The sequence below is a fragment of the Genypterus blacodes genome, unplaced genomic scaffold, assembly GCF_046128005.1.
Source record: "Genypterus blacodes isolate CSIRO-AG114 ecotype Tasmania unplaced genomic scaffold, CSIRO-AGI_Gbla_v1 ptg000033l_1, whole genome shotgun sequence".
Classification (NCBI taxonomy): Eukaryota; Metazoa; Chordata; class Actinopteri; order Ophidiiformes; family Ophidiidae; genus Genypterus; species Genypterus blacodes.
The window spans coordinates 2481102-2494038 of NW_027466846.1; the positions used below are offsets into that span (position 1 = coordinate 2481102).

The following is a 12937-nucleotide window of genomic DNA, read 5'->3' on the forward strand; positions in this document are numbered from 1 at the left end:
CTTGGGAGTCAGGATGAGGTGTGATCTGATGTATGTCACAGCTGATCCCCTTCTAGCTGGGTGCAAAAAAATGACTAAATCCACATATTTACAGGTTTGCCACATTTGCCGTTCAGCTCCTATTGAATCCACTAACAGGGAAGTTCAGGAGTTTCTTGTTCTGAATTGATTCACGTCACATGGTGCGTAAAACAAACTTCATAGGTGAACTTTCTTTTTTTGGTGACTAAGACCTGACCCAGGATTCGAGTCGTGCCCACATTATATCCACAAAACGGGGTCGGGTCCCATGCCATGGCTGCTGGTCTCGGGCTTGTGTGCTGATAAATCTAGCCGAGTGTACCCATCAGCTCTGAAAACATCATGGTCACCACAGGAGCTTTTTGAGGTGAACTGAAGTACAGGAAAATGGAGGTGTTCTGAGCCAATGTGAGGAACACTTTGAAAGAATCCCTGCATGTAAATTGGTGGAGCTCCATTCTGCTGCCAGTGTCTGTGTTCTGTCTCAGTTTGGGTTGAACACGGCGGCAGTTGCTCAGTCGGTAGGGATTCCGCTTGGCAACCGGAGGGTCGCCGGTTTGAGTCCGGTATGGACCAAGTAAGTGGACTGGTAGCTGGTGAGTTGCCAGTTGCCGAGGTGCCCCTGAGCAAGGCACCAGACCCCCAAATGCTCCAGGGCGCCGAATAATGGCTGCCCTGCAAAAATTGGAAGTCGCTTTGGATTAAAGCGTCTTCTAAATGACCGTAATGTAATGTAACACATTTTGGACACAAAGGTCATATTTGTCAACTAATGATGAATAAAAACTGAAAAGGGACTTAAATGGATCACAGCAAAAGTTGAAAGCTTGACTGTCTTGACCTCATTTAGGTTTAAAATGAGCTGCAAATATTCTTTATAGATGAGTTGTTGTTTTTGTGACCGCAAGCCATGCTGGCTGAAAGAAACACAACGTCTCCTGTTCCCACCGAAAAGCTGCGAGTTTTGTGCCATTACTGATCGAAGGGAAAATAAGTCCAGGATGGATGGGCTCTTTGAGCTTTCATCTGTAACCAAGGCAACTCAGAGAGGACAAACTTACTACAAACAAGTGCTGATAAAAATGCTCTCAGGTCTCAGGAGTGACACACACACACACACACACACACACCCCCCCCTTGGAGTAAACCATTAACCACATAAACCCAGAGGGTAAAATGCCCCTTTTACGCTGTCTGTCTAGCTCTTCAATGAACTCACTCTGGCAGGCAGCATTGTATAGTTTGTCTGTGTGTTTAGGAGACCTGTATTCAAAGTGAAGACGGTTCAGTGTATCTTGGCAGAACTAAAGAGATGAAAAAACGAAGCTGCAACTTGTATCAGCCTCAAAATTTCACACTCAAACTAGATGTGTTGGAGCTGATTTGTGTCTTTTTGACCTCCAGGACCTGCAGCGGGACATTGAGCAGCACACAGAGAGCGTAGCATCAGTGCTGACGCTGTGTGATGTGTTGCTCCACGATGCTGATGCCTGCGGTAGCGACACAGAGAATGATTCAATCCAGCAGACCACACGCAGCCTGGACCGCCGATGGAGGAACATCTGCGCTATGTCCATGGAGAGAAGGATGAGGTGGGACATTGCAGATCATAACTAAAGTTAGAGGGACGGAAGAATGCTTTATTTTGTTAATGTCTAATGCACAGGGCAGAACCCCAAATAAGAAAGAAAAGTGGTGATTAAAACAACCTTAATTGACATTTTATTGACATATTTTAACATTTCCCTTCCACCTGTAAATTAGCCTGTATACAAACAATCTGACAAAAGCAAGAAGCAATGTCAGTTTGGCACAAGGTTTTTCCATTAGATTAGTCTGCCAATCAGTCATTCGATACAAAGCACTTCTCAAAATGAAACAACAAATTAGCATACAAATGAGTACATTCTAAATAAACCCTTTGCACCATAGATACATAAGATAAGATAAATAAAATGATCCCCATCACTGTTTGCAGGATTGAGGAGACTTGGCGTCTCTGGTGTAAATTCCTGGATGACTACTCTCGCTTTAAGGACTGGTTGAAGACAGCGGAACTCACCGCGGCCAACCCCGACTCTGCCAACGTCTTGTACACCATAGCCAAAGAGGAGCTCAAGAAGTTTGAGGTCAGTCAGGCCATTCATAACCTATTACGCAAGACATAGTAAAGCATAGCTGTCTGCTTCATTACATCAACATGATGACTACATAAACTACATGTGTTGTGTATGTGGTTACTTGTAACATGATAAGTAATATCTGCATTCCTTTTTTTTCACTGTAGCTCAAGATACTTAGTCCAAAATAAACACTCAGATTAGTAATGTGTGCTCAAATACTTACTTTACTGCAATAAACAAATATTGTGAGAATGTACAAATTATCCTGTCAGAAAACCACCAAGCATGTGTAAACCTTCATGGAGGTTGCATGTTAAGTCACCCTGAGCACTGGTGGGACTCTAAATTGTGTCTGGCATTCTTCCATTGTGCACCAACAAAGGCTAGAGGTCTTGTGCCAGCTCAGGTATCCTGATAACCTCTGATGTGTCACTGTGGATTACAGCACAGATTACCCGACTTTAATCTGTGCTGTGATGAAGTGCCCACATCTCCATGACAACACAGACCCTGTGTGGATGGTATTGTTGACCTAATTGTTAGAGGCGCAAGTCACCAGAGGGTTACACATTCAAATCCGTGGATAGACTGGAAAAGGTATTAAATCCTTTGCTAGGAGCCTGCAGCAGAAGAGCTTTCATGGTTTGAGAAGATTCACAGTGGGAATCTGTGTTCAGCTTGAATGTGAGGAAAGTCAGCGGAGAAGAAGATGAGATTTTAGTTGTGTAAATTGGAATATTTAGAAACATTCCTAGATGCAAGTAGTGATTAGAAACAAATTATGTGAACTATATGTTTTGTTAGCCGTAAGTTTCATTACAGGACATAATTTAAATACATAATGCAATCTGACAGTATGTAATGTGAGTATTGCTTTTAAAGATTCAAGTGTTAGCTGGTTTTCCTTAATGAGTATTTAGTATCATAACCAATAATAATAAGGCTCAGCCACTGAAGTCAGTTTGATGAGTTTTTTGTGTGATATTGGATTTTTCTGGCTAGCAAGCACATCAATCATGTTGGGATTGTAGCTAATCTCCAACATGCTTGTGTTGCTGCCCTGGAGGCAGACAAGCGGAGAGAAAAGCCAGTGGAGGATTTCCCCTCAACCTGTGTCTGCTGTGCGATTGTGCTCTACAATTATAAATAGTGTATTATCATCAATGAAATGCTTCAGTGTGTTTTTCAAAGACAATTGTCTATTCACCTCTTTTCCCCAGGCTTTCCAGAGGCAGATTCATGAGCGACTGACTCAGCTGGAGCTGGTCAATAAACAGTACCGACGTCTGGCCAGGGAGCACCGCACAGATGCTGCAAGCAAACTCAAAGTCATGGTCCATGAGGGAAACCAGCGGTGGGACAGACTACAGAAGAGGGTGGGCGCAGTGCTCCGCAGACTCAAGGTGAGATAGGATATTAAAGATGTTTCCTACTGGTTGATGCAAATCTGACAATCCTTTGGTCAACATGAGCTAGCAGTGATAGGCTGAACCAGCAGCAGTGTTGGGATGTTAGTAGGAGTATTGCTCATTGTGGTGGGATGAATCTCTCAGCAAATGCTAACTTGTAAATTGCTAGAGCACATGGTCCATTATGGTTAAGTAGTGCCATAGTAAAAGTAAAAAATATTGTAAAACAAAGGGCCCTAAAGCAATATTCTGTATGTCCAATACAAAGAAAGAATGAAGGAAAAATAAACATTGAAGGAATCTGGATTTATGAGTTCGGTATGGACCTTTCAGAACAAATCTGCCTGAGATGAATTAGAGGATCAGCCAACCAACCAGGATCCTGCTGCTCAGTAAAAGCAGTTTATCCAGAACCTTTGCCATCAAGATCAGACTGACCAAACATTAAAAAACACAACCATTAGAATGTGAAGGCAGGACCATGTGCTCCACAGTTTGACAACCAGATCTTTAAGATTTGAACCTTTCTGTGATGTAAATACATTGCTAAAGAGGAGCCCTGGAGTGATGTGGCTTCTTTGCATCCTGATCAGAACACCATCTCTCCATTCACATTTCAACTATCAGTGAACAGTGGAAGTGTTTCTGTAGAGGAACTGCATATATGTGGTAAAATACTTCAATACAAAACCTCCGTGATACACACAAATATTGCCTTACCTATTGAGATACTACCAGGTACCTCTGTGCTAGTACTAGCTTCATAGCATACAGCCACTGTAGACACGTAACACAACTACTACTAGTAGGAGTATACATTGTATGCACACTTTGTGTGCATACAATGTATACTCCTACTCTCTCCGTATATTGCTGATGAATATAAATGTTAACGTGAATGTGAACTGTCACATTGGATCACGCTGAGAGTTTCATTAACAAGCTCTTCTCTGTGCACCGCGCAGCACTTTACCTCACAGAGAGAAGACTTTGAGGGGACCCGTGAGGGGATCCTGGTCTGGCTGACCGAGATGGACCTTCAGCTCACCAATGTGGAGCACTTCTCAGAGAGTGACATCGAAGACAAGATGAGACAGCTCAATGTAAGTTTGCTCTGGTGGGCGCACACACACACAGACACACACACACACACACACACACACACACACGGATAGAGATGTATGTTAACTTGCTGAGGAAGACTTAAGTATTACCTATACTAAATGAGGAACTTGGTGGTGCCTTGTTCACTCCCTCCCTCTATATCTAACTTCTCAAAAATTACATCCACTACATTTGTACTGACAGACATTTGAGCTGCTGCTTTCTTAAAGTAAGTGCTTCGCTTTGAGGGCAGCTTTCCCTGTCCCGGCATCACAGGCATTGAAACCAGCGTCATTCTGCTTATTGACTTCTTTACGGATTGGACTACAGGTCTTGGGATCTGTTGTGTCTTAAGAAAGCGTTCTTTGCTATAAACCATAAGAATGTCTCCCCCATCTCTCCTCTCTGTCCTTCACAGGCCTTCCAGCAGGAGATCACCCTGAATGCTAATAAGATCGATGCCCTTATCGTGTTTGGGGAGAACCTGATCCAGAAGAGTGCTCCTTTGGATGCTGTGCTGATAGAGGACGAGCTGGAGGAGCTTCACTCTTACTGCCAAGAGGTGTTCGGCAGGGTGGCACGCTTCCATCACCGCCTTGTTAACAGACGACCGGTCAGTAGCACGAGTCATAAGGTCTATATTTATTATGCTGTTGAACATGCAGGATTTGTTTGTATCAATAATCTTTCACTGTTTCATTGAATGAGAGAATCTCAGTCCATAGACAGAAAATGTGAATTTAGAGGTGAAAGTGGACCTATTTGTTGGTTAAATTAAGGTTCTGGAGGAGGAGCGGGATCTGTCAGACCATGACACAGACCTGGAAGACTCCCCTGATTCGACCAGGACCTCATCATGGATGGAGGGCAGAAGGAAGGAAGAGGATGGAGGTCCCATAGTGGGCGAAGTGTCGGTTGGAAGGCAGGCCATGTGCCACCTCCTAGCTCCTCCTCTGGACTGTTCGGGCCGAGAAACACCTGTTAGCGTAGACTCCATCCCACTGGAATGGGACCACACTGTGGACGTAGGAGGATCTTCATCGCACGAAGATGACGAGGATGCCACCTTCTTCAGTGCTCTGTCAGGTGATGATCACTTATGCAAATGAGATGAGATAATCTTGTGAGAAGAACTGCATCAGTTTACTTCCAAGTAAAAATAAATTGTAATGATTTTCAGGACGTTTATGTTTGAACTAGGTCACTGACATGGTTGATAGAAAAATAAATATTTTGGAGATATTTTGCATTCCAGAATGGACCCTTGTGGATCCACAGTACATGGGACACGTGTAAAGCCTCTAAAGCTACTCTACATGTAGTTTTAAGTTTAGTCAGTACAAAAATAGTAACTACTAAATTCTTATTAGTAACTTGCAAAAACACAACGTCAGCAACCTAGTTTGGATATCAATTTTTGTAACTATCCCTTGATTAATTCCTAAAAAGCCTCCATGCTATAGTTCAGGGAGTAGCAGGCAGGTGGCGCTGACTCACATTCTCTCTTGCAGATGTAGAGGTCACAGAGAGCTCTGAGTCCTTTGCTAAAGCGACTGCCAAAGCAGTGAAAGCAGCCTCTGGTAGGCGCTCTGCATGCGTCTGCATCACCAAAACCCCCATTCATCTTTATTAACCCGTCATGCTTCAGTGGTTTTATCTTTCTTCTTCTTCTTCTTCTTCTTTTTTTTTGCCCTCATGGATCACAATGAATGTCATGTATTGTTTACATAAAAACATGACATTTGCATGTATGGTGACGGACGTCATTTATTTCTAAAAATGGATCTGTCATCTGTTTTTGCTGATGGTTTTGCATGTTATTGGTAAAGATGTTATAGTGCAATGCGAGGACAATACTGATATCGAGATTTGAAAGTTAACAAAATATGTTAACACATACGCAAATATTTTATTTACTTGACTCCATACCACAAGAGTCACACTGCCTCTAAATCGGCTGTCATTTGTTTTTGCATCTGCCAGCATATACATAGCAACAGCAAATTTGTTAAAAGCCAATATTGTTCCCATTCATAGCGATTGGTTGAGGTCTGAACATGTGGTTTGTGGTTATGACTACAAACTGATGTGAAAAGCCAAAAGAATCCATGATATCAGTGGTATTTCTCAGTTTTTCTCTGTCTCAGTGCTTTTCTCAGTAAAACACTGGCAGACCTTCCTCCTCCTCCTCTTTCTAAACTTGCTGTCCCTCCCACAGTGAAGTCAGTGACCGATGCCCCCACCTGGCACCAGCCTGGCAGCCCAGGGAGGAAAAGAATCCCCCAGGAAATCATCCGAGGCCTGGGATCCTCTCCCACTCATAGTACACCTCTCCACCAGCGGGGCTACGTAAGGACACACACAGTTATTCATGTACACAACATCCAAGGTAGACAAAGTACAGGAAAGACATTTAAAAAAATTATGATTTAGAAATTCTTGCCACAAACTGGGTTGTTACACTTATTACCCAATTCAATTCCAAAACCTTTCCATGGTGTAATATTTTAAGCAACCTTTAAAATAAACTAGTTACATAGGTTTACAGTGTAATTTGAAGAAACACAAACTACTCCATGCAACTACTCCACGCTGTGTTCTTGCTTGACATGTCAAGATTATGATCGTAACTTTAAAAATTCAGTAACAATAAAAAACAAAATAGGATCAAAATTACACAACTCCAGGCACTTCATGACTGCAGAGTCCAAACACAATTCATGTGGACTTTGAATGAATGGATTACTCTGTGTGTTCAGGCCAAGCTGATGTCTGAGTGCAGCGGCAGCATCAACAGCGTGAAAAGAGTGAAGCTGATCCTGAATGACGAAGAGGAGCTAGACTCACCAGGACTCACCGGCAGCACCGCCAACAAACATACCTGCACAGGTACAGCTCAAAAGTCACACAGCATAATGCACAGGGAGATGTGTCACATAACGACTTTACAGAGTTCCCTCCAGTGATCATGCCCACAGAGAGGCACTTCCTCTGGGACAGTCACTATACTGCATTCCAATACCTTCCATTTGCGCAGTGCTGCTCAGTGCACAGTCTGTGTTTTGCTCTTTATTTCAGGGTACCCGGAATTCCCCCCTGTTTATAGTCAATTTTATCAAATGACCCAGTATATTATAGTCTTCTTCGTCTTTCATCAGTGGCTGAGTTTCAAAAATATCCACTATGAGCTGAGAGGAACTTGTGTGGACTTTGGGCACTATTGGACCTTATAACAAAATCAAAGTGTATCTTTAAATAGTTTTCATAGCAAACCAAATGTTCAGTACTTGTCATCATCCCTGCCCACATCCAATTTTTAGGTGTGATTGAACGCTGGGAACTGCTACAAGCACGGAACTTCAATGAGTTGGACATCAAGGATCTGGAGCAGTGGCAGAAGCTCAACTCTGATCTCTGCGATGTCACTTCCTGGTTGGGCAAGGTTTTGCCAGAATTAGAGAGGCTACAGAGGATTGCACCGTCCACCAGCATCCGAGGCATAGAGGCCAACATCAGGAAGCTCAAGGTAGCGACAATAATGATAAAATACAATCACATTTCAGCTTTGAGTGTCATTCCACGTGTAAAAGCAACTCTGTCTGCCCTTCCTTCCCCGCAGGAGATGCAGAAGACCTTCAACAGCTACAAGTGTCTGATGATCTCCATCAACCTGAGCAGCCGTCATTTTCAACATGGAGACAGCGCCGAGCTCAGGGAGCTACAGGACGCCCTGAGCTCAGCCAATCACAGCTGGACGCAGGCCTGCAGTGGCTTGGAGAGTTGGGAGACGACACTACACTCTGGCCTCATGCAGTGCCAGGTAGGGATAACATGAGTGCTACCGCCTCTGAAATCCTCTGAGTATCAAACTCTCACCTCCTGTAATGTTGTGAAAAGCTTTTAATCTCCTGGTTTGGTAGTAAATAGCAGCCATACTTGGTTTTGCCCTGCGTTTAGTGCGTTCCACACTTGAAGTTGTAGAATGTCCATTGAATGTTCTCAAATCTTTCCTGCGTCATAGTCCACTTTGTTACTTCTGTGTTTCAGTCCTTTCACCACTATTTAAAAAAAAGTTAAGGTTAGGATAGGTGGAATAGTCTGACACTAGACTTGCAAGGATTTATTGTTAAGTCGTTTCCCATAATGCCGAGCGATTGGAGGTCACCGTGTTTAAACCCGCTGAATTGAATAAACTCTTGACATTCAGATTAAACATGTAAATTGTTGAGCTGCTGCTAAGATTTGCCCTCTGCCCTCTCTGTAGGAGTTTCATGAGATGCTGCACTCCCTGCTGCTGTGGCTCGCTCAGGCGGAGAAAAAACTCTATGTGGTCAACATCCACCATGTCTCCACCTCCTTCAGTGCTCTGCTGGAACACAGAGACAGGCTGAGGGTGAGTGGAATGAAAGATCCTTTCATGTGTCACAGTATGTATCTGAGCTGTAGAATCAAAGCTCAATCAGGAGATGAAGGTACTAATCAGATAGAGGCCACAGGTTTCTTTCACTTCTTTTTGCAGTTATTATACAAAGGCAAAACAATTAACTGATCCTACACTTAAAGCCTTGTGATTGCACAATTTACTAGATTAAATTTAAAAACAGACACCTGATCCATGAACATTGACAAGATGTTTGATGATTTAAAGGGTCTGCAGGAGGACCTCAGCAGCCGCCAACAGGAGGTCTCCTCGCTGCAAGAGATCTCCTCCCAGCTCCTCCTGGAGCCCACAGGAGAGGACAGTGTGGAGGCTAAGGAAAAGGTCCACGTCATCGGAAACAAGCTGCGTCTCCTCCTGCGACAGGTTGACAGCGAGCTGCACTCACTGCAGGGAAAACTGGTAAGTCAACATGAGGGCCAACGTAACCAAGTACATTTACATTTACTCAAGTACTTGTATTATTTCCATTTTGTGCTGCGTTCACCCCACTACATTTGATGTGATGACTGTGCAGATTACTGTAGATTGAACAGAATTTAATCTACTGCATGTAATCTTTCAACTAATTTGAAATTGTTAAAAATAGAAATCTTTTTGTTACTAACTGTTACTACCCAATTTTAAGAGTGGGATAAGTAACCATGGTGACAAAGTGCGGTCAGAAGTGAGTCAGCTTTGTGACATTGAAAAATCAGACTGAACCAAGCTGACTAACCCGTTGATCTGGCTTCGTAGTACAGGCCTCTGGACTGATCATCTGTTTGTTTACTTTATTAGGAAACCAGCTCAGAGGTGGACGGCATCAGTCTGGGAATGCTCAGCTCTCCTCTGCAAAAGGTAAAACTTCTTTGTATGGTTCTACAAGTGGTTCTCAATGCTGGGAGGGTTGGTCTTGATTAGCTAAATCAGGTTTGTGTATAGGAGGGGAAGATGCTGGGGGTTGACCACAAGTTATTTCACCAAAACCAAAACACTTGTCTCCAGCTCCATCAGTTATGGTTAGGAATGGGCGATGTTATCCGGACCAATTTCACTGTTAGCCATTGGGAGCAAAATTTTCATTGTGCCAATGCAACATTGGCTTCTGTAAACAGAACCTAGAAATGAAACACTAGAGATTGTTTTGATATTTTATGTTTACTTCTTTTTTCCAATTTTTCAATTCACAACTTCAAATTGGGCAAAGTCAATGAAAAAGCAGCTTGTTTGACCAACAGTAAACAGTACGGCAGGGTTCAGGTGTGTGACCGCCCTCAGGAAATTCTCTTGTCTGAGTGGAGGAGTCTGGGAAAATAGTCTCATCCTATCCAAGGTTAATAGAGGACCAGGATTGGGAACCACTGCTCTATGTGTTCTGATCACTGTTGAGCTCCTGTCAATTGATCTACATTTTCCTACAAAGGTTGCCGTCCTTTTGCAGGAATAAGCAGGCATTGCTGCTAAGAATTTGTTGGTAGTGCAAGTCAAAACTCCCTGAATTAATCAGCTAAGAGAAACACCTGTATAGTGTAAATTGCTCCATTAAAACATGTTTGTGTTGTCATATGTACACAGCTTTGATCTTGTTGTATTGTTTGTGTATAGCTCAGTTCACACTTACCAAGTGATTTCTGTCTCTGACTCGTTGTTCTTTGCTTCAGGAGGAAGCTGGGCAGGCAGCTGGAGTTGGACAGGCAACTATTAGAAGGTAAGAACATTTTAACCTACTGACAAAAATGTATTCTTCTCCACTGACTTGTGTTATTGAGTAATTTTGTCAAAGCAGCACAAACAAACACTGATAGCGATGTGTTATATATTAGTATACAGTAGTATGTATAATAGTATTAATGCTTATTTGAATTTCAGTTTGGTCATAAAGTTAATTTTAGAAGAAATTGCTGACCGAAATAATCTTGCTAGTTGCTATTTCTGAAATATAACATAAAGGAAGTGAACTTGATGATGACAGTTTTCATAATTGGATTCATTCAGAAAGCTATACAATGGATGTTCTTCTTACTTTATATGTTTTGTGCTTTGGAGCTGTAAATCTTATCTAATCTCCTAGTTTTTACCTTGTTTATGAGGGTTACACACTTTATGACTTCCTGAACATTACATTACAAAACATTCATTGCTCATATCAAGTTGTGTTTTTCAGTTTAGTTCCTGTATTTAAACTCTGAACCACTTTGGGAGTGATAGCACATTGTTATTGCCATCTATACACATGGATAAACATCTGGTTCACAGATTATAGCTGCTGCTGGTGTTTTAGATCTTTCAGGCCAATTTTTGTTTTCAAATAATGCGGAACATTTGAGTCTCTGGCGAGGCGGGAGTGTATTAAACATGTGTGCTCAGACACAAATCTTGGGGTACCTTGAACATATTCATGTTTTCTGTCAACATTCAGGGAGGAGAGAAGAAGCTCCTCTCAAGAAAGACCCTTCTTCTACCGGGTGCTGCGTGCTGCCTTCCCCCTCCACCTCCTCTTCCTCGTCCTCCTGGTGCTAGTCTGCCTGGTTCCTCTGTCTGAGGAGGACTACAGCTGCACACTTTCCAACAACTTTGCCCGCTCATTCTACCCCATGCTGCGTTACACCAATGGCCCTCCTCCCACATGAAACTGCCACGGACCTCAGGCTTTGACATTGACAAAAATTGACATTGATATTCAGGAGTGATCAACACAAACAACCTTGCCTCCCAAAAATCAGCGCCCTTCATCCCTGAAGGCCCAGTGACTGTAAGGCCTTTAATCTGTGTTTTTGGAATTCGAAATTGTATTGTTTAAAATATATCTATTTATTTACTGTTTGTCGAGCTCATGTCAGTGTGGAGCTCCACCTTTTAACAACAAGAAGCCATATCACTGGTTTGTTTTGAAGTTGTGTGAGTTTGATTTGTAGACCACATTTGCCAGTAAATGAACCCACCGAGCATCTTCAATAAGAAATGTTTTCAGATTTATTTTGATATGTATATTTTCATATTTATATCATTACGCCAGTCTTTGGGATGTACCTTAATGGATAAAAGAGAATAATTACCAAAGCATTAGAAAAGAAAATCAAAAGTACACTAGCCATTTTCTACCACAAACGCTATTTTTACTGTGTTTCTTACAAGACAGCTACATGTGGATAGCACATTTTGTACAGAAATAAAGAGGGATGTCTTCAACGGATGAGACTTTCCCTCGAAAATTGGTAGTTCATCATCAGCAGACACCTTTCTGTAGCCATCAAGTTTGAATAGAGACAAATGTCATCTTAAGCTACCAGTATTCTATAAGATATCATTACGATTGTACTGAACACATTTTGTATATACGAGGAAAAACTACTGAAAAAGAATAGATAATTTATTGTGTGTATAAATGTGTGCTTGTGAGTGTGGCATTGAAAACCTGGAATTACACCTTGTGAAATATTACTTGGGAGTGCTGCTTGTTACAGTTACAGAGCTTCCTTTCTCACATGAAGGTAATTAAACAAATCTATATGATATTTTACCTACTGGGGACATGAATATGATTTATGGTAAAGACTGCATTGGAAATCTGCAATAAACAGCTCTGTAACTGTTCTTCTATGGGCCAAGTCTGATTTAAATTTTCGTCAAATTACACTAAGAGTTTGAACTGAATTGTAATCAAAACATGAATACAAGCCATACGTCTTTTCTCTGCAGTAGCCTTGAATTTCCCCAATGGGATGAATAAATCTATCTATCTATCTATCTATCTATCTATCTATCTATCTATCTATCTATCTATCTATCTATCTATCTATCTATCTATCTATCTATCTATCTACCCACCTACCTACCTACCTACCTACCTACCTACCTAC

The 12937-nt window shown here is 42.1% G+C and overlaps 1 protein-coding gene across 2 annotated transcripts in view; it reads left to right on the top strand.

Moving 5' to 3' along the window:
- LOC142995604 (nesprin-2-like) overlaps positions 1 to 12671 on the top strand; it is a 61693-nt gene extending 49022 nt beyond the window's left edge. The window contains exons 32-47 of one of the 2 annotated variants that reach the window (XM_076146720.1): positions 1426 to 1613; positions 2000 to 2150; positions 3365 to 3547; positions 4519 to 4656; positions 5076 to 5270; positions 5437 to 5743; positions 6169 to 6237; positions 6876 to 7006; positions 7417 to 7546; positions 7978 to 8183; positions 8277 to 8477; positions 8922 to 9050; positions 9306 to 9497; positions 9876 to 9935; positions 10739 to 10785; positions 11497 to 12671. In XM_076146720.1, the coding sequence (XP_076002835.1) occupies positions 1426 to 1613; positions 2000 to 2150; positions 3365 to 3547; positions 4519 to 4656; positions 5076 to 5270; positions 5437 to 5743; positions 6169 to 6237; positions 6876 to 7006; positions 7417 to 7546; positions 7978 to 8183; positions 8277 to 8477; positions 8922 to 9050; positions 9306 to 9497; positions 9876 to 9935; positions 10739 to 10785; positions 11497 to 11707 (2538 nt within the window). In that variant the 3' untranslated portion in view covers positions 11708 to 12671. The remainder of the gene's footprint in view (positions 1 to 1425; positions 1614 to 1999; positions 2151 to 3364; positions 3548 to 4518; positions 4657 to 5075; positions 5271 to 5436; positions 5744 to 6168; positions 6238 to 6875; positions 7007 to 7416; positions 7547 to 7977; positions 8184 to 8276; positions 8478 to 8921; positions 9051 to 9305; positions 9498 to 9875; positions 9936 to 10738; positions 10786 to 11496) is intronic. The other variant, XM_076146722.1, reaches the window with a different exon arrangement.
- Positions 12672 to 12937: the final 266 nt, after the last annotated feature.